The sequence below is a fragment of the Hordeum vulgare genome, chromosome 3H, assembly GCF_904849725.1.
Source record: "Hordeum vulgare subsp. vulgare chromosome 3H, MorexV3_pseudomolecules_assembly, whole genome shotgun sequence".
Lineage (NCBI taxonomy): Eukaryota > Viridiplantae > Streptophyta > Magnoliopsida > Poales > Poaceae > Hordeum > Hordeum vulgare.
The window spans coordinates 146791821-146813720 of NC_058520.1; the positions used below are offsets into that span (position 1 = coordinate 146791821).

Below are 21900 nucleotides of genomic sequence, written 5' to 3' on the forward strand. Positions count from 1 at the left end.
TTTTTACTACTCCCACCTTTCTCAAACCATGCCTTGAATCTACTCTCTTTAGGCCTGCCAGCCTTTATTTTTATTAGGGGAGGACACATGGAAAATTCAATTTCCACTTCAGGCCACTGAGATTGATCTGTAAGTGCTGGAATTTGAGTTGCATATGCAGCCTTGAATCTTGCTACTGAGTAATATTCGTTCAAATATGGGTGCATGTTTATCTTCGGTCGGGAGGCCAAGAAAAGTATGGCATGATCACACGGTTTCCCAGTGTGTTGCCACTCCAAACAAGTGCAATCATGCATTTCAGCGTTAACAACATGCCTTCTACCAGTTTTGGTATCTCTAACTTCAGCACCTGAAACGGAAGATTTTTCAAGAGATAAATGCGTAAGATTTTTGCTCATGTTGACCACCTTTTGTACCACCGCAGGAAGCTTATCCCCTTGTAGACAATCCCCAATCCTTCTTCCCAATTCCCCCAAGCGCATGATCATGATCCTGATTTGGTCAACCATGTCATGCACAGGCAAACAAATTAACTGCTTCACCTTGTTGTTAAAACTTTCTTCCAAGTTGTTGTTGATATGATCACACTTGATGGCAGTGTTAAAACCTCACCTATGCCATAATATAAAATGGTAGGTGTTCACCCATGAACCAAACTCAGGGCATGTTGTCATTATCTTACCAAGATGATATGAATGTGTCTGTTTAAGGTAAGATCTTGCTGCTGGCCACATGCGAACAAATTCTTCACCTCTGAATGTTTTGATCAAATTCATCCACATATGGCCGAAGCACTAACTCTGCTCACAATGGGGGAAAACATTCTTCACTTCGTTTTCTAGCCCTTTGTATGCATCTGTGTGGACTGCCAAAGGTGACACTGGCCCTATGCATCTTTTCAACTGCATCATGGACCATGTCCACGGGACCTCTATCTCTGACTGAAACAAGCCAATAGCAACATGAAACATCTAGTTGTGTCCATCCAAAGCATTACAAGCTACCAATTGACCATTCCACTTGCCAGTCAAAAATGATGAGTCTATGCTCAAATATGGACGACACCTTACCTTGAAGCCATCAATGCAAGGCTTTAAAGCCATAAAAAACTTAGAGAAAAAGGATTCTTCCATCCTCTCTTACCTCGGTATCTATATCCTCAACACTGTCAAGTGACCTCTTCTCCACCTCTGCTTTGAAACTATAAAGCATCCTAAAAGTATTTGCCCATTCACCATATAATTGTTTCATTGCCCTTTGTTTTGCCTTCCACACCGTGTTATACTTCACCTTAATGGGGTATTTATTTTCCAAGTCTACTTTAAGTTTCTTTGCAGTAGTGTTTGGTTTCTTGGCTAAAATAGGAGTGATCTTTTTTGCAATCCAAAGCTGTGATGTCATGGTTGATACTCTATGTGAACTTGTAATACAAGTATGTTGGTGTGGGATTTGATTCACCCTAATGGTACTTCCATCAGGTTGGTGTCTAGCAGATATGTACCACTTGCAAGGCTTGACACTTCCATCAAAACCTCTACATCTTGCATAAAACTTCTTTCTATCAGTCCACTTAGTCTTGACATCAAACTCATGTTTGACTGCGTAAGTCTTGAAACACATCCTACACTCATCCATGTTTGGGAACAACTTTCCCACTACAATAACAGGGTTTTCCTTGTCATACACATTTACCAACTCATCATCATGTGCATCATCTACATCATCTGCAACATCTTCATTCAGCTGTCCATCCACATCTTCAGTTCTATCTCTCGTAGCATAAGTATAAGTAGGCATACTAGATTCACCATCCTTCGCCTCCTTATCTTCATCAGCTAGTGGAATGCCAAAAAATTTGTCCATCTCAGTGTCATCCATTGGTGCAATGCCTAAATCAGTTGGGTCATTTAATTCTACTGAAATCCAATCAACAGAAACAACCCTTGCAACACCATCAGAGCCCTCTTCTGCATCAACCACCTCAGGTAATACTGTCACTTCACCTGTACACATGGGCATTATCAGCCTCTCTCAAGCCCAATCATCATCTACCATATGTGAAGCTAACTTTGAGGGCACATATCCACCCTTAGAATCTGATTTTAGATCAACAAGCTCTGCATGAAACATAGTCTGTTTGGTTGTCCAGCCATCTTGTCGATCGATTTCATCAACCATCTCTTCACCATCCTCAATTCTCACATACTCTCCTTTCCAATTATCAAACCGTAACAATGCTACCACTTGCTCTGGACCCCAAAAAATGCTCTCCCCAATTTTTTCCACCACATTCTTCGCGGCCTTCTCTTCCATGCTCTGTAGGTCTTGTGGATCAATCTCTGCAAAATCAATCTCCCACTTCACAATTGAATCTCTCTCTATGTCCCGCATGCTACCATCACCTAGCTTCGTCTTAGAAGGAAGAAATTCCACAATAAATTCGAACGTCCGAGCACCACCACCCCTGTTTGTCAATGACGGGTCATTGTGAGGTGAGCTAGTGGAAGCAGACGAGGCACAAATCGCATAGGTTGAAAAGGATGTTGTTGTCTCTAGCGGCTCCATCGCGGTCAACCCCCCTCCCCCCACCCAAATCTGGATCAAATCGACCAAAAACAGAGGGAAACAGAGGCGATGCGGTGAGATCTAACTCGACACGGAGGTGAACAAGACAGGGTTTCGGATTCATTCACCATAGCCGCCGCCGTTGCCGAGAACGAAAGCTCCGCCGTTGCTTTCACCTAGAACAAAAGCTCCGCCACCGCCGGGAACGAAGAGGAGCGAGCAATACAGGTTCAGACAGGGGTACCCGTTCGATCACGCACGGGGACACGTTTCACCTGATGCACTCACAAGTGGAGCCCGTAACTAGACGCACTGCAAAGTAGGGCCAGCGCTTACGTGGATAAGTTGTGGGTCCATCCCCTAACAGCTAATGAGGGCATCAGTTCAGATTAAGGGCCATGTCGTGTGTGGGCTATTTCCTCGCTCAAAAGTGTCGCGCCAAGGCAATTCGGACGAAAGATGTCTCATTCCTTCCAATTCACCTCAAAAGTGTCGCACAGGAGCTATTGGCCCGTATATTCTCCTATGTTTTAGATGAAGACTGCTCTGTTCACAGATTCTATGTTACACAAGATCTTGGCAGTCTCTTCACACTTCCTCTCACACCAGAAGCTATGGAGGAACTTATTGTGTTGTTGCTCTTAAACCTAATTCCCTCGTTGATGATCATAATACTGACAATTGGTGTTTTTTTGGGGGAGCGAAGTATACACCTAAGCGATTCTATGTTCACCGCCATAAAGACATCTTAGCTCCTGCTCCGTTCAAATGGATTTGGGAATAAAGCTTCACATGAAATTAAAGGTCTTTATGTGGTTTCTCCTAGCTGATCGGCTGAATACCCATAACATGCTTAAGAGGCGCCACTACAACATTGAAAACACTTTTGACTGTGTCCTTTGTTCTGCTGGTATTGAAGAAACCATAAGCCACCTCATATTCTTTTGTCCATTTAGCTCTAATAGTTGGGACAAAGTTAATACGATATGGGATCCACCTCTTCCAGTTATTGAGGCTATTCAATCTGCCAAGGCAGCTTTCACTTGAGACCTTTTTTTTGAAGTTGTGGGAATTGTAGCCTGGAATATTTGGAAAGAACGCAACAATTTTATTTTCAAGCATATTCCCCCAACCTTCACAACTTGGCAATATACAACTAGAGAGGATTTACTTTGGCTTAAGTATAGGGTTGGTCCTTAGCATTGGGATTATCTCACCCTGCTTGCCTCTCTTTGTGATTCCTAGTTCTACCTATTGTGTTACTTTGGTCTTTGTACTAGCTTTAGCATCTGTGGTAAACTTTTGGTCGGCTTTTCATTTCAGTTTTGAGGGTCTATCCCTCTATACAAAATGTAACTTTATACAATTGTATTTAATATAGCACAGTAGGAGCCTCTCCTATTATTTTCCAGCTCAAAAAATTGTACATGGTAGAGATACATGAGCTGACAACAGAGAATACAAAAGAAAGTCTAAAAAGAACAAGCAAATCTTTGAGATGTTCAAACTCTTTCTTCTTCCATGATACAATCTTCACAGGGGAAAACAAGAACAAACGCAGAAAACGCCAGGGGATAACACAACAAGGGCGGCCCGCGGTGGGGGCGCCGGGCCGGCTAAACTTGTCGCGCTCCGTCCCACCTTTTTTTGTTTTCTGAAATTTGTCCCACCCTTTGTCGTCTCTCGTCTACCTATCTTTTATGTTAGACCATTCGACGCCACGTCCGCGCGCGTCACGGCGCAGCGAGGAGGCCCGCCGGCCAATTATAAAACCTCAGTCCGAGCAGGCGCTCCACTCGCACTGCTACTACGCTCGAGCTAGCCTCCGCTACTTTGCCGTGTTCCTCTCACGGATAGCATCAGATCAGCATGGGCTCCTACGTTCAGGGTGAGTTGAGCCGATCGATCCTGAGTTTTGCTGCGGCGAGCTGTTTCCGTAGTGCTTTACCTGATCCTTGATTTGTTTTTGCTCTCAGGTGAGGATCAAGTTCCCGTCTATGAATCTGGTGCAGATGTGAGTTCCTCCTCCCCTCGCTCAAACCTCCTCCTACTCCTCCTCTCCAATTAGTTAGAGATAAGCTCTTGATCTGCATCGGCCTTTGAAGAATTGTGCACATGCCTGACAAGCAACTAGAATTTGACGAGCTGCCACCAACTTTTGACGTAGCTATACTTTGTCGGGAGGCTCGCATTATTGATGCCATTACCTGATCTGTTTCTCCTTTCACTGTGCATGACGAGTAGACACACACTATTTGTATTTTATTTTTTCCACAAATCTATGTTGTCTACAAATTTGGGAGTAGATTTGTAGAAAAAAAAATACTGAGCCCATCAGTATGTTGATCTCGGCTATGAGCGTATTGAGTCTATAATTGTCCATCTCGGCGCGCGTACAGGCCCTGCAGAAGCTGCAAGAGAAATGGAAGTCCACGGCGGCGCCGTACCCGGCAATGTATTCGAGCTTCTTGGGCGGCATCGTCCTGGACCCGGCCATGATGGCCCTCCCCATCGACGACCACATGGTCCACCGCGGCCACGGCGTCTTCGACACGGCCATGCTCCTCGACGGCCACCTCTACGAGCTCGACGCGCACCTGGACCGCTTCCTGCGCTCCGCGGCCCAGGCCAAGGTGGGCACTCCGTTCCCGCGCGACACGCTGCGCAGCATCCTCGTGCAGATGACGGCGGCGTCCGGCTGCCGGAAGGGCTCCATCCGGTACTGGCTGAGCTCCGGCCCCGGCGACTTCCTGCTCTCCTCCAGCGGCTGCCCCGGCCCGGCCTTCTACGCCGTCGTCATCCCGTCCGACTACGCGCAGTGCCGCGACGGCGTCCGCGCCGTGACCACGTCAGTGCCCATGAAGCCGCCGCTGTTCGCCACCATGAAGAACGTCAACTACCTCCCCAACGTGCTGTCCATCATGGACGCGGAGGAGCGCGGCGCGTTCGCGTCCGTGTGGGTGGACGAGCAAGGGTACGTCGCGGAGGGGCCCATGGTGAACGTCGCCTTCGTAACCCAGGGCGGCGAGCTCGTGCTACCGGTGTTCGACAAGATCCTCAGCGGCTGCACCGCCAAGCGGATGCTGGCGCTGGCGCCGAAGCTCGTTGAGGCCGGCCTGCTCAAGGGCGTCAGCACCCAGCACATCACCGCCGACGACGCCAAGCGCTCCGTGGAGATGGCCTTCGTCGGCAGCGGCCTGCCCGTGCTGCCCATCGTCGAGTGGGACGGCCAGCCCATCGGCGACGGTAAGCATATCGCTCACTCCCAAAGCTGTTCGATTGTTTTTCAGTTTTTCTTCTTGGAACAAATTGTCATGCGTCCATGGATCGTTGCGTTTGGTTGATTAATTCGTGTGTGTGCGTTGCAGGGAAGGTGGGGAAGCTGATGCTGGCGCTGTCCGATCTGCTGTGGGAGGATATGAAGTCCGGGCCGGACAGGGTCGCCGTTCCATACAAGTAAATCCAGGGGAGGGGAAAGCTAGAGAGATCGCTTGCGCATGCGTACGGGCACGTTCGTTCGTGTGTGAGCCGACACGCAATTTGTGGCCGTACTGTTTGTCACTTGACGCGTCAAGTCCTGTATAACTGTGTTATGTGTGTGCCGGATGGATGACTCAGCAGATGAATAATACGATCTTGGGTTTTTTGGCGGTGTTGGAGGAACAACGATACACATACGGCAGAATTTTACGGGTTAAGAGCATCTACATCTGACCTTGCAAATACGACCCTTTAAACGTCCGCGGACGTGTCCAGATATGTCCACAGACACTGATCGAGTGTGTTTTATTTTTTGCCTTTCACATTCGCATTGTTCATATACGGACTCTCATATCCATACAAACGCGTGCACCGCTATGTAAAATAAAAAAATAATATCTTTTATCGGATCGGATTGCTTCACCCAACAAAAGGATCATAGTTCATCAAAGTTTATGGAAAAATTCATATTAGAAACTACTTAAGCATAATTAAAATATGAACAAAACGAGGAAAGGCGAAGGAAATCACCATTTCCTCGACGCACCCTTTCCCTTCTGGTCGTCCACGCCGATGTGCCCCTCCTCCGTGTATGCGCCGGTGTGCGGTGGAGTGTCGTCATCGTCGTCATCGGAGCCGGACGTGGTGGAGACGTCGGTGTCGTCCTCGTCGGAGCTGCACCGCAGGCCGGACAGCGTGCCGAGCAGGCGGTCCTGCTCCTTGGCGTGGCGGGCTGCTTTCGCCTTCATCGCCGCCTCTTTCGCTGCCTCGCGCTCCAACATCTCGATGGCCAGTCGAAGCGCCTTGGCATTCTTGCGGTGGAGTGTCGTCATCGTCGTCATCGGAGCCGGACGTGGTGGAGACGTCGGTGTCGTCCTCGTCGGAGCTGCACCGCAGGCCGGACAGCGTGCCGAGCAGGCGGTCCTGCTCCTTGGCGTGGCGGGCTGCTTTCGCCTTCATCCCCGCCTCTTTCGCTGCCTCGCGCTCCAACATCTCGATGGCCAGTCGAAGCGCCTTGGCATTCTTGCGGCGGAGGCGGCGCGCAACCGTCTTCGTCGTCATCAGCGAGCAAAGAAGGACGCACGCGACGAGCGCGTCCTCGGGGTCGACCGACGCGCTCGAGGTCGAACGCCACGGGGCCAGCGCCTCCCTCACACCCTAGCCGTTGCTGCTCGCGACGGGCTGCATGCGCCTCGGACTCTGGCGTCCTCGCGCGCCCCCTCCCCGACGCAGGCACGATGACCGAGCGGTGGTCGGGCACCGCTTCCGGAGCAGAAGGTGGTGGAGGTGGGCGGCGTAGCTGACCTGGAGCGGACCTCCCAAAGCGGGAGCGACCGGAGGTGCGCGCCTCGCGGGAAGGGCCTGCGACGTTGCCGGCGCTCCGTCGACGTGCGATGGCCCCGGAGGATGCAGATCCACCGCCATCAGCGCTCCATTGGTGTGCGACGGGCTCGAAGGATGCAGATCCATAACCGTCGGGGCCGCCTTGGTCCTGCAGCGACCGACGCAACGCGATGCGGTGGGCCACCTCCTCCACATCGAAGTTTGATCCGTCGGAGCTGCTTTTGTCACCGGCCATCGAATCGAAGCATGGGGAGGGGAAGTGGAATGGACAAAGAGTGAACTACGGATGTCTAGGGTTCTCCCAATTCGGGTATTTAGTAGGGTCGATGGTGGGCCGGGCTGACGTGGTGGTGGGGTCGATGGTGGGTCAGGTCGTCAGGCGGGAGTGCCCAGGCGTGCCCGGGCTCCCCCATATCCGCCCCATATTTAGGCTAGATATGAGGGGTGTCGGTCAGCCCGGACGTTTGAGGCCCGTTTGGGGAGTCTGTTTGGATTGATTATATGTGACCAGACAATGACCGGACGACCTACTTGAACATATGAGACGGATATAAGGAGTCTGGTTGGAGATGCTCTAAGAAGAGGCTTACGGGCATCTCACCTCTACATCAGATGACGTATTCATCTGTTTGTCCCTGTGAGGACTCGTCCACGATAGTGATACGGAAGCGGGTCATCCAACTGCATCCCTGAACATCCGTCTAGGTTCGATCAATAACACATACTCCCTCAATTCCAGAATATAACGTGTATTATTTTTACAAAAAGTCAAACTTCTCAAACTTTGACCAAATTTATTTACAAAAATATCAATATCTAGAATACGAAATCATCAGCACTAGATTTATGCTGAAATATATTTTTATATTATTTATATTTGATTTAGTAAATATTTATATATTCTTTTATAATCTTGATCAAACATAGACATTGTTTGACTTTTTAAAAAACTAATATACCTTATATTTAGTAACCGAGGGAGTATTAACGTGCAAGAGAAAGGCAGCCAAGTGACATGGCCATATGGCACATGCTGGTTGGTCGTGGCAATAAACCTTTTGATTTTTTTGGAGATTATTTCTTGACGATGAAAAGTGATACTTTTTTCTTTTGTGAATTTTTCTAAGATTATTTTTAAAAGATCAAAGTGAGACTTTTTTTGAGAATTTTTGTAGGATATTTTAGATGGATGTGATGTCCACATGTTACGAGAAAGTTTTTTCTTATTTTGAGATGAAGTTAAGGGTTTTTCTTTCTTTTTTCCTTGAAGAGACTCAAATGCACGCACAACTTTCTCTCAAGAGGCCCGCACTAGCGACCCCAACCACTAGTTTGAAATTCAACGTATAGTGTCCGATAATACCCAAAAAGAGGCAAGTATGGTGATGATGACATCAATACCATTGTTACAACCACAACACGTGTTGCGATACAAACTAGACCAATTACTAGAAATCACGCATGCCAATTAAATTATCAGGTACTTTCATTTCTTGGTAACAATTATAAAGTTGATGAGAATATGATGCTTCGTAATCGGATACATTTGTGGTGATTACTAATGAAGGGTCTAGCATGGACAATATCGGAGTCTCGGATCTGCCTCCATGAGCTTCTCCTAGAACGAGGTTTGAACACTGGGGGGTCTGGCTTGCTATGTGCAACACGACGACAAACACAACAAGATGGACTGTGAACCCACTCCTCATCATCGAAGGCGATGACAACACAAGAGTTATCCAGGTTCGGGCCGCCGATGACGTAAAACCTACTCTAGCTCGTGATCTTGCTTTCTTGGAAAAGAGGGAGCTTGAGGCTGTGGTACACGAAGGTTGGGGAGAGAATGGTTCGATCCCTTACACAGATGCGGTCCTCCCCTCTTGTAGTGCCTCGTCCCTCTTCCCCGAAAACATGAGTGGCAATTCGAAGGGAAAGAGGAATCCACTCCTATCCTGACTAAAGGTGTTCTTCGTCTGATAAAGTAACCTTCGTGACGCGGTCGTGGGCTCGGCAAGGACCTCCATCCTACAGCGTTGATCCGTCCTAATCCTCTATCACCGAAATGACAAACTTTGGCTACCTGCTTTTGGGGAAATAGGTGGCACTGCCTCCCAATCATCAGAAGGGGAATCCTCCCTATTCACACCGACTCGCATGGTACCCGCTTTTCTTCCTTACATGAGCACACCACTCACGTGACGGGGGGGGGGGCGTGGTTGGCGCCGCACGCCAAGCCTCAGGAGGCCGCCTCGTGGGAGGGGGCCTTGTGGGGGCACCCTACCGCTTGAAGGCCTCACGAGGGCCCCTCGTTGCCAACTCATGCCCTCCCGGGGTGGTTCCCTCTAGGAGCAGCTAAGGCATGACTGTCTCTCTTGGGCCGGCCGGCGCGTCGTCCCCCGGGCCAACGACAGACGTGGCATGGTACCCTGGGTCTCACTGAGCCGACAAACAAGAGGGATGGACACTGGAGCGGGATCAAGCATGGAGATGATGGCGCGCGTGAAGGGAACCAGAACGACATTTCTAGTGCATATTTCAGCACTTTGAAGCCTCGTTGATGAACTACAAGGACATGGACAAAATATACAAGATGCCCTTTCATAAATTTCGTCCATAGCTTATTATAGGTGTTGCATCACCTTATTTTTGGGCTAGGCTCATGTAATTTTGAAATACAATTTCCTAGGCTGGTGATAGAGTCTGTATTGTAGGGGAACTGTAGGAGAACGAAACATGGAAAAGAAAAAATTCCTACGAACACCCGGATCTATCTATGGAGATGCATAGCAAGGTGAGGGAGAGTGTGTCTATGTACCCTCATAGACTGTTAAGCGGAAGCGTATGTAACCCGGTTGATGTAGTCGTACTCTTAATGATCCAATTGCAATGTGATCCGATCTAGCACCAAACGGACTAGACCTCCGCATTCAGCACACGTGCGACTCGATGACGTCTCCACCTCCTTGATCCAACAAGCGAGGGTAGATTAGTAGACGGGATCATCGGCACACGACGGCGTGGCGATGATGGTGGCGGTGCTATCCCTGCAGGGCTTCACCGAGCAGTGTCGAAAATACGAACGGAGAAGAAATGGACTAGGGCGAGAGGGAGGGTTGCACGAGAGCTTGGGGTGTGGCTGCCCTGAGTCTCCTTCACTATACATAGGGGGAAGGGGTAGGGGCACTGGCCCTAGCCCCTCCACCAAGGGAGGGGGCGGGCCAAGGGGGAGTAGTAGCCCCAAAGTAAGGGGGCAGCCCCTTAGGGTTTCCCCTCCCACCAATCCTAGTTGCATGGGCCTAGGGGGGAAGGGACACCTAGCCCACGAGGGGGTAGTGCGCCTCCCTCTCAGCCCATGTGGCCCTCCAAGGTGGGTGGACCCCTTTCGGTGGTCCCCTCGAACCCTTCCGACACTTCCGACACACTATCGGTAATGCCTGAAACCATTCTGGTGACCAAAACGAAAATTCCCAAATATATATCTTAACCTTGAGACTATTTTGGAGCTCCCCGTAATATCTGAGATCTCCTTTGCGACTTCGAACAACATTCTCTTATGAACTTACATATCCCAATACTACTCTAGAGTCACCGAACGTTAAGCATGCGAACCCTACGGGTTCGAGAATCATGTAGACATGACCGAGAGACCTCTCCGCTCAATAACCAACAATGGGACCTGGATGACCATATTGGTTCCTATATATTCCACGAATATATTTATCGGTCGAACCACGATGTCAAGGATTCAAACAATCCCGTATGCAGTTCCCTTTGTCCATCTGTATGCTACTTGCCGAAGATTCGATCGTCAGCATCTCCATACCTAGTTCAATCTCGTTATCGGCAAGTCTCTTTACTCATTCCGCAATATATGATCCCATGGCCAACCCCTTAGTCACATTGCTTGCAAACTTCTTGTGATGTTGTATTACCGAGAGGGCTCGAAGATACCTCTCCGTCATACAGAGTGACAAATCGAGTCTCGATTCACGACAAGCCTACACACACCCTCGGAGATACCTCTAGAGAACCTTTATGATCACCCAGCTATGAAGTGGCATTTGATAGCACACAAGGTACTCCTCCAGTGTCATGGAGTTGCATGATCTCATGGTCCTAGGAACATATACTTGACATGAAGAAAGCAGTAGCAATAAACTAAGTGATATGATCATATGCTATGCTTACGGTTGGGTCTTGTCTATCACATCATTCTCCTAATGATGTGGTCCCGTCATCAAATGAAAACTCATGTCTATCGTAAGGAAACCTTAACCATCTTTGATCAAGGAACTAGTCTAGTAGAGGCTCACTAGGGGCACGATGTTGTTTATGTATCCACACATGTATCTGAGTTTTCGGTCAATACAATTCTAGCATTGATAAAAAGATTGTTATCAATAATGAAATATGATAATAAACAATTTATTATTGCCTCTAGGGCATATTTCCAATAATCTCCGACTTGCATTAGAGACAATAATCTAGCTTACATTGTAATGTATCTAAGACCCATGGAGTTCTGGTGCTGATCATATTTTGATCGTGAGAGGGGTTTTGTCAATGGGTCTGCAACATTCAGATTCGTATGTACTTTGCAAATGTCTATGTATTCCTCCTTCATGTAATCATGGTTGGAATTGAAACACAGCTTTATATGCTTCATCTTCTTGTGAAACCTTCATTCCTTGGAAATGGCAATGGCAGTGGCACTAGTGTTGTCACAAAAGAGTCATTGGATCGGATGTGCCTAGATCCGTCATGAACTGCTTCATCCACACTCCTTCATGTGCTGCTTCCGAAGCAGGTATTTATTCCGCCTCGCATGATGTCGCTGCTACCACATTTTGCTTGGAGCTATATGCTATCCCACAAGCAACAACGCCAGAAATTGACACGTTGACAAAGGCTGGGCTTGCGTTGGTTTTTCCCTTGAAGAGGAAAGGGTGATGCAGCACAGGAGCATAAGTATTTCCCTCAGTTTGAGAACCAAGGTTATCAATCCAGAAGGAGGGTCTCGTCAAGTCTAGAGTACCTGAGCAAACACAAACAAGCTTGCACCCAACGCTTCAAAGGGGTTGTCAATCCCTTCAAGATTGTTTGCAAAGTGAGATCTGAAGGCGGAAAGTGCAAAGAAGTAAAAAAAAGTATAAGGCTAAAAATATGGTGTGGAATAGACCCTGGGGGCCATAGTGTTCACTAGAGGCTTCTCTCAAAATAGCAAGTATTACGGTGGGTGAACAAATTACGGTCGAGCAACTGATAGAACCGCGCAAAGTCATGACGATATCTAAGGCAATGATCATACATATAGGCATCATGTCCGAGACAAGTAGACCGATACTTTCTGCATCTACTACTATTACTCAACACATCGACCACTATCCATCATGCATCTAGTGTATTGAGTTCATGACGAACAGAGTAACGCCTTAAGCAAGATGACATGATGTAGAGGGATAATCTCAAACCAATGATGAAAACCCCATCTTTTTACCCTTGATGGCAACAACACGATGCGTGCCTCGCTACCCCTTCTGTCACTGGGTGAGGTCACCGCATGGTATGAACCCAAAACCAAGCACTTCTTCCATTGCAAGAATCATAGATCTAGTTGGCCATACAAAACCCACAACTCGAAGAGAATTACAAGGATATGAAATCATGCATAAGAGAGGTCAGAAGAAACCCAAATAAGATTCATAGATAATCTGATCATAAATCCACAAGTCATGGGATCTCGACAAACACACCGCAAAAGAAGATTACATCGTATAGATCTCCATGAAGATCATGGAGAACTTTGTATTGAAGATCTAAGAGAGAGAAGAAGCCATCTACTTACTAACTATGGACCCATAGGTCTATGGTGAACTACTCACGCATCATCGGAGAGGTCATGGTGTTGATGAAGAAGCCCTCCGTATCCGAATCCCCCCTCCAGCAGGGCACCAGAACATGCCCCAGATGGGATCTTGCGGAGACAGAAGCTTGCGGCGGCGGAAAAGTACTTTCGATGATCTCCTAATTTTTTCTGGAATTTACGGGAATATATAGGCGAAAGACCAAGGGCAAAGGGCGTCCAGGGGGCCCACAAGCCTGGATGGCGCGGCCTCCCCCCTGGTCGCAGGGTGGGGCCCGTGAGGCTCCCCTACCTTGGCTCCCAAGCTTTCCGATCTTCTTCCGTTCCAGATAAAATCTTTTCGGGGATTTTCTTCCGTTTGGACTCCGTTTCAAAATCTCCTCTGAAAGGGGTCAAAAACATGGAAAAACAGGAACTGGCACTTGGCACTGAGTTAATAAGTTAGTCCTAAAAAATATATAAAAGGCATGCAAAACATCCAAAGCTTGACAAGATAATAGCATCAAACCATCAAAAATTATAGATATGTTGGAGATGTATCAAGCATCCCCAAGCTTAACTCCTGCTAGTCCTCGAGTAGGGAGGTGATAAAGAATGAATTTTTGATGTGGAATGCTACCTAGCATAGTTGTCCTTTGCAACTTCTTTCACGTAAGGTTCAAAACAATAGTTTTCTATTGACATGAAAACAGTAATACTTCAAGCAAACTAGCAAAGTAATCATGAACTTTCAAAATAACAAGGCCAAAGAAAGTTATCCCTACAAAATCATATAGTCTCGCTATGCTCCATCATCCTCAGACAACTAATGTAAATCATGCACAACCCCAGAATTGGCCAAGTAATTGTTTTCGCACTCTTACTTTCTCAAACTTTTTATAACTATCACGCAATACATGAGCGCGAGCCGTGGATATAGCACTATAGGTGGAATAGAGTGTGGTGGTGGTTGTGAGACAAAAAGGAGGAGATGGTCACACTGACTCGGCGTATCAATAGGCTATGGAGATGCCCATTAATAGATATCAATGCGAATGAGTAGGGATTGCCATACAAAGGATGCACTAGAGCTATCAGTATGTGAAAGCTCAAAAGTAGAACTAGTGGGTGTGCATCCAACTTGCTTGCTCACGAAGACCTAGGACAATTTTGAGGAAGCCCATCATTGGAATATACAAGCCAAGTTATAAAATGAAGATTCCCACTAGAATATGGTAGTGACAAAGCAAGAAGCTCTCAATCATGAAGAACATGGTGCTAACATGAAGCACAAGTGTGGAAAAAGATAGTAGCATTGTCCCTTCTCTCTTTTTCTCTCTTTTCTTTTTTTTTTCATTTGGGCTCTTAGGCCTCTTTTTTTTTCTTTTCTTTTCTCTCCTTTTTTAGTTTTTGCGCTCGTTGTCCTTTCTTTTATTTCCTCACATGGGACAATGCTCTAATAATGATGATCATCACACTTTTATTTACTCACAGCTCAAAGATCACAATGATGATGACTCCATAGGAAATGCCTCCGGCAGTGTACCGGGATGTGCAACGATCTAGCATGACGTATGACGTTGAAACATCTCGCTAGCTATCTTACGATCATGCAATGGAAATATGAGAGTGACGGCACAAGTCATGAGACGAAACGGTGGGAGTTGCATGGCAATATATCTTGGAATGGCTATGAAAATGCCATAGTAGGTCGATATGGTGGTTGTTTTGAGGAAGGAATTTTGGTGGGTTTGTGCACCGGCGAGAATTGCGCGGCACTAGAGAGGCTAGCAATGGTGGAAGGTGAAAGTGCATCTATACCATGGGCTCACATTAGTCATGAAGAGCTCACATACTTATTGCAAAAGTTTTTATTAGTAATCGAAACAAAGTGCATGCTACGGGAATCACTAACTCCAACACAAGTATCTCTAGATTCACAACACCCTACTAGCATAACTCTCAATATTACTGAATCCACGTCTCAAAACTAATTGAGAGGAATCGAAACTTCTCTTTCTACTCAATGCACATGAAGATGGAGGTTTTTGCATCCTCTTAGGGTACCTATCACATTTGGGACTACTTTCATAGCATAAGCCAACTACCAAGTCACGCACCGCCGTGCTCTAAATATATAAGTGAAGAACAAGAGAAAAAGTGTCTAGCTCAAAAGATATAAGTGAAGAACTAGCGCAAAAGTATCTAGCTCAAAAGGTATAAGTGAAGCACTATGAACATTCTAGCAAAATCACGATGAGTGCATGTCTCTCTCTCTCAAAAAGGTGTGCAGAAGGATGATTGTGACACAACAAAAAGAAAAGACTGCTAAGATACAAGACGCTCCAAGCAAAACACATATCATGTGGTGAATAAAAATATAGCTCCAAGTAATGTTACCGATGGATTGAAGACGAAAGAGGGGATGCCTTCCCGGGGCATCCCCAAGCTTAGGCTTTTTGGTGTCCTTGAATTTGGCTTGGGATGCCTTGGGCATCCCCAAGCTTGAGCTCTTTCCACTCCTTATCTCTTTTTCCATGAGAACATCACCCAAAACTTGAAAACTTCACAACACAAAACTTAAATAGAAACTCGTGATAACATTAGCACAAGAAAACAAACTACCACTTCTTTTGGTACTATAGCAAACTTGAATTGTATCTATATTGATGATGGGCTACTGTATTCTAACTTTTCCATGGCTAGTACCCTCTGATACTAACCATAGTTTCATCAAAACAAGCAACCAACTCAACAAAAACAGAATTTGTCAAAAACAGACCAATCTGTAGCAATCTGTATACTTCGTATACTTCTAGTACCTCAAAAAATCTGAAAAATTACGAGTTCCTGGGAAAAAGGCATATCAACGATCAGCAAAAAGAATCAACTCAAAAGCTCTTTCTGAATAAAAATTAAAAATCATCTCATGAGCAAAAAGTTTCTATCTTTTTCCAGCACGATCAAACAACCATTACCAAGACTAGTCATAAAGGTTTTGCTTGGCTCAAACACAAAAAGAAACACAAAAGACACAATCATAACAGAATTATGATAGTGTGGACGCAACAAAACAGAAAGAAAAAGAAATAAATTCATTGGGTTGCCTCCCAACAAGCGCTATTGTTTAACGCCCTTAGCTAGGCATTGATAATTCAATGATGCTCACACAAAAGACAAGAATTGAAGCACAACGAGAGCATCATAAAGCATGTGAAAATCACATCTAAGTCTAACATACTTCCTATGCATAGGCATTTTATAGGAAAATAGATTGTCAAGACAACCAATAGTTACCAAATGCAAGGAAGAAGAAAGAGACAATAGCAATCTCAACATAACGAGAGGTGATTTAGTGATATGAAAGTTTCTACCACCATATTTTCCTCTCTCATAATAATTACATGTGGGATCATATTCGAATTCAACAATGTAACTATCACATAGGATATTCTTTTCATGATCCACATGCATGCAAAGTTGACGCTCTTCAAAAATGGTGGGATTATCATCAAATAAAGTCATGACTTCTCCAATCCCACTTTCAATATTGTTGCAAATATCATACTCATCATGAGGCTTAAACAAATTTTCAAGATCATAAGAAAAATCATGACCCCACTCATGATCATTGCAACAAGTAGTGGACATAGCAAAACTAGCATCCCCAAGCTTAGGGTTTTGCATAATTTTAGCATGATTGTCACTAATAGAATTTATAGTGAAACCATTGCAATCATGCTTTTCATCCAAGGAGCCCTCGTGAATCACTTCATAAATTTCTTTCTCACAATTTTCAGATTCACGCATCTCAAGCAAAAGTCCATAAAGATAGTCAAGTGCACTCAACTCGCTAGCAATTGGATCAACAAAATTGGATCTCTTAAAGAGATTAGCAAGTGGATGAGGATCCATATCACTAGATTTCCAACAAGTAAAGATGCAAGCATATTGAAGGAACATGGCACACAAGCGAACAGAAAGCAAGCGAGAGAAAAGGGCGAACGAAAAAGGCAAATTGGTGAAGTGGGGGAGAGGAAAACGAGAGGCAACTAGCAAACAAAGTAAATGCAAGAGATGAGTTTGCGACACTTACTTCGATGAGTTCTTGACTTTATCCTCCCCGGCAACGGTGCCAGAAATTCTTCTGCTATCCCACAGGCAACAGTGCCAGAAATTGACACGTTGACAATGGCTGGGCTTGCGTTGGTTTTTCCCTTGAAGAGGAAAGGGTGATGTAGCATAGGAGCACTAAGTATTTCCCTCAGTTTGAGAACCAAGGTTATCGATCCAGAAGGAGGGTCTTGTCAAGTCCATAGTACCTGCGCAAACACAAACAAGCTTGCACCCAACGCTTCAAAGGGGTTGTCAAACCCTTCAAGATTGTTTGCAAAGTGAGATCTGAAGGCGGAAAGTGCAACAAAGTAAAAAAAGTGTAAGGCTGAAAATATGGTGTGGAGTAGACCCTGGGGGCCATAGTGCTCACTAGAGGCTTCTCTCAAAATAGAAAGTATTATGGTGGGTGAACAAATTACTATAGAGCAATTGATAGAACCACGCAGTCATGACGATATCTAAGGCAATGATCATACATATAGGCATCACGTCCGAGACAAGTAGACCGATACTTTCTGCATCTACTACTATTACTCCACACATCGACCGCTATCCAGCATGCATCTAGTGTATTGAGTTCATGACAAATAGAGTAACGCCTTAAGCAAGATGACATGATGTAGAGGGATAATCTCAAACCAATGATGAAAACCCCATCTTTTTACCCTTGATGGCAGCAACACGATGCGTGCCTCGCTACCCCTTCTGTCACTGGGTGATGTCACACACGGTATGAACCCAAAACCAAGAACTTCTCCCATTGCAAGAATCATAGATCTAGTTGGCCAGACAAAACCCACCACTCGAAGAGAATTACAAGGATATGAAATCATGCATAAGAGAGATCAGAAGAAACTCAAATAAGATTCATAGATAATCTTATCATAAATCCACAATTCATCGGATCTCAACAAACACACCGCAAAAGAAGATTACATCGGATAGATCTCCATGAAGATCATGGAGAACTTTGTATTGAAGATCCAAGAGAGAGAAGAAGCCATCTAGTTACTAACTATGGACCCGTAGGTCTATGGTGAACTACTCACGCTTCATCGGAGAGGTCATGGTGTTCATGAAGAAGCCCTCCGTATCTGAATCCCCCTCCGACAGGGCACCAGAACGTGCCCCAGATGGGATCTTGCGTAGACAGAAGTTTGCGGCGGCGGAAAAGTACTTTCGATGATCTCGTGATTTTTTCTCGAATTTATAGTAATATATAGGCGAAAGACCTAGGGCAAAGGGCGTCCAGGGGGCCCACAAGCCTGGATGGCGCGGCCTCCCCATGGCCGCGTGGTGGGGGCTTGTGGGGCCCCTGAGGCTCCCCTGCCTTGGCTCCCAAGCTTCCCGATCTTCTTCCGTTCTAGAAAAAATCTTTTCGGGGATTTTCTTCCGTTTGGATTCCGTTTCAAAATCTCCTCTTAAAGGGGTCAAAAACATGGAAAAAACAGGAACTGGCACTTGGCACTGAGTTAATAAGTTAGTCCCAAAATATATATAAAAGGCATGCAAAACATCCAAAGTTTGACAAGATAATAGCATGAAACCATCAAAAATTATAGATACGTTGGAGACGTATCACTATACCAGCTGACTGCTCCACCATTCAGAATACATATATATCCGGTTTGAGACTTAGAGTCATTTGGATCAGTGTGAAAGCTAGCATCGACATAACCCTTTGAGACGTGCTCTTGATCATCTCCATTCAGAATACATATATATCCGGTTTGAGACGTGCTCTTGATCATCTCCATAAACAAGAAACATTTCCTTAGTCCTCTTCAGGTAATTAATGATATTTTTGACTATTTTCTAGTGTTATACTCCTGGATCACTTTGAAACCTTCCGACCATACTTATGGCAAGGCATCATAATTGTGACATATGTTGGGTTGTCCATGAAGAGGAATGGTTTATCGCAACACAATACAGGTAAGTATTTCCTACATTAATAAACCAAGGTTTATCGAACCAATAGGAATATCAATCCTCAATCGTCTTCAGGGGCTGCACACAAAAGAGCAAACAACTTGCACGGACGCGGGCAAGACGGCTGTGTTGGTGTCAATACCGGCTGATCTCGAGTAGCGGGTCCGAACTGTGGATCTTGGATCGATGGGTAACAAGGGACAAAGGAGATGAGTTTTTACCCAGGTTCGGGCCCTCTTGATGGAGGTAAAACCCTATGTCCCGCTCTTGTTGTATTGATGAAGTAGTACATAGTTGATCTATCTCGAGATCAGATGTTGTGGTCTAAAACCCTAATTGTAATGAGCATAAGTCCCCCATGAACTACATCCCCCGGGTTTATATAGATACCATTGGTGCTAGGGTCTGTACGACGACTGTTACATTAAGGAAATAAATATGTGGATAGTATGTTGTCTTGGATTGCACTTCAAGTCTTCGGAAGTGTCCACCTTGATGTCCATGTCTTTAGTGATGACCGATCGGCCGAGGAGTCCAGCCCATAAGAACAGATAAGTGGCCCGAAGACCTAGTTAATCCCGGACTCACTCAGTAGCCCCAGAACTAGCCTCCACTATTGCAGCCTACGCTCACCATTGATGACCCACAAGTATAGGAGATCAATCGTAGTCCTTTCGGTAAGTAAGAGTGTCGAACCCAACGAGGAGCAGAAGGCTCTGATAAACAGATTTCATCAAGGTAATAACTGCAAGCACTGAAAGTAGCAGTAACAAGTGATTGTGTAGCGAGGTGAAATGTAGCAAGCAAAGAGTAACAAGTAACAAGTAGTAGCAACGGTGCAGCAAGTGGCCCAATCCCTTTTGTAGCAAGGGACAAGCCTGAACAAAGTCTTATAGGAGGAAAAACGCCCCCGAGGACACATGGGAATTTCTGTCATGCTAGTTTCATCATGTTCATATGATTCACGTTCGTCACTTTGATAGTTTGATATGTGGGTAGACCGGCGCTTGGGTACTGCCCTTACTTGGACAAGCATCCCACTTATGATTAACCTCTCCCGCAAGCATCTGCAACTACAAAAGAAGAATTAAGACAATGTCTAACCATAGCATTAAACTAGTGGATCCAAATCAGCCCCTCATGAAGCAACGCATAGACTGGGGTTTAAGCTTCTGTCACTCCAGCAACCCATATGGTGAAGTGTTATGTAGTCAACGTTCACATAACACGACTAGAGGAAAAGACAACATACATCATATCAAAATACCGAGCGAATATCAAATTCACATGACTATTATCAGCATGACTTATCCCATGTCCTCAGGAGCAAAAGTAACTACTCACAAGACATAATCATAATCATGACCGGAGGTGTAATGAATAGCATCAAGGATCTGAACATAATCTCTTCCACCAAATAAACCAACTAGCATCAACTACAAAGAGTAATCAACACTACTAGCAACCTTACAAGTACCAATCGGAGTTGCGAGATGAATATTGGTTACAAGAGATGAACTAGGGATTGGAGAGGAGATGGTGCTGATGAAGATGTTGATGAATATGCCTCCCCTCCGACGAAAGGAGTGTTGGTGATGACGATGGCGACGATTTCCCCCTCCGGGAGGGAAGTTTCCCCGGCAGGATCGTCCTGCCGGAGCTCTAGATTGGATCTGCTCAAGTTCCGCCTCGTGGCGGCGGCGAAACCACGAAAAAGCTCCCTCTTGATTTTTTCCAGACCAGGACGCTTCATATAGCAAAAGAGGGGGCTAGTGGGCCTTCAGGCAGCCCACAAGCATGCCCTGCGCCACCAGGGGGTGGTGGCGGTGGGCAAGCTTGTGGGGCCCTGGTGGCCCCCCTCCGGTAGTTCTTTTGCCCAGTATTTTTAATATATTCCAGAAAAAATCCACGTAAATTTCACGGCATTTGGAGATGTAGAGAATAGTGGACTAGGATTTGCTCCTTTTCCAGTCCAAAATTCTAGCTGCCTGAATTCTCCCTCTTCAAATAAACCTTGCAAAATAAGAGAGAAAAGGCATAAATATGGTACCACAAGTAATATAACAGCCCAAAAAGCAATAAATATCAACATGAAAGCATGATGCAAAATGGACGTATCAACCATCTTCATGCTTCGGCAGTCTTCGGCTTGCGGAGCGAGTTCTACCTTATGTTCGTTGGATCATGTTTCGTATTGTTCTTCATCTGCGTTTGATGAAACATCACCGGGCCCACAAAAATGAACCTTTTCCCCGCAGGGTTAACCACGTCCTCGACTCCCGCGCGCCAACAAAAAAAGGTGGTTCCTTCCCAAGAGAAAAATAGAAGTTACTTATCATATAACCTGCGCGTGCCCCCTAGCAACAGTCCCCATCCCCTCTAATACGTCCAGAAGTACACGAGAGAAACAAAGACATGGTGAATGCTCCAAGCTCATCCTCGCGCCCTCATGGATTTATTCTACGGGATTAGGCAAGTTGCTCGGTCTCACACCTTCGTTTTTGCGAGCTTGAGGTGCAAGGGTATTCACGTGACTCAGATCAGGGCATTCGGAGATGTGTAGAATAGTGGACTAGGATTTGCTCCTTTTCCAGTCCAGAATTCCAGCTGCCTGAATTCTC

At 45.9% G+C, this 21900-nt stretch overlaps 1 protein-coding gene across 1 annotated transcript; it reads left to right on the plus strand.

The window, feature by feature from the left end:
* The first annotated feature begins 4303 nt into the window (after window positions 1-4303).
* LOC123439700 (D-amino-acid transaminase, chloroplastic-like) lies at window positions 4304-6209 on the plus strand. The gene is made up of 4 exons (XM_045116390.1): window positions 4304-4453; window positions 4542-4579; window positions 4965-5811; window positions 5934-6209. The coding sequence occupies exons 1-4, from the start codon at window positions 4435-4437 to the stop codon at window positions 6023-6025; spliced, it is 996 nt and encodes a 331-aa protein (XP_044972325.1). The 5' UTR covers window positions 4304-4434; the 3' UTR covers window positions 6026-6209.
* The last annotated feature ends 15691 nt before the right edge of the window (window positions 6210-21900 follow it).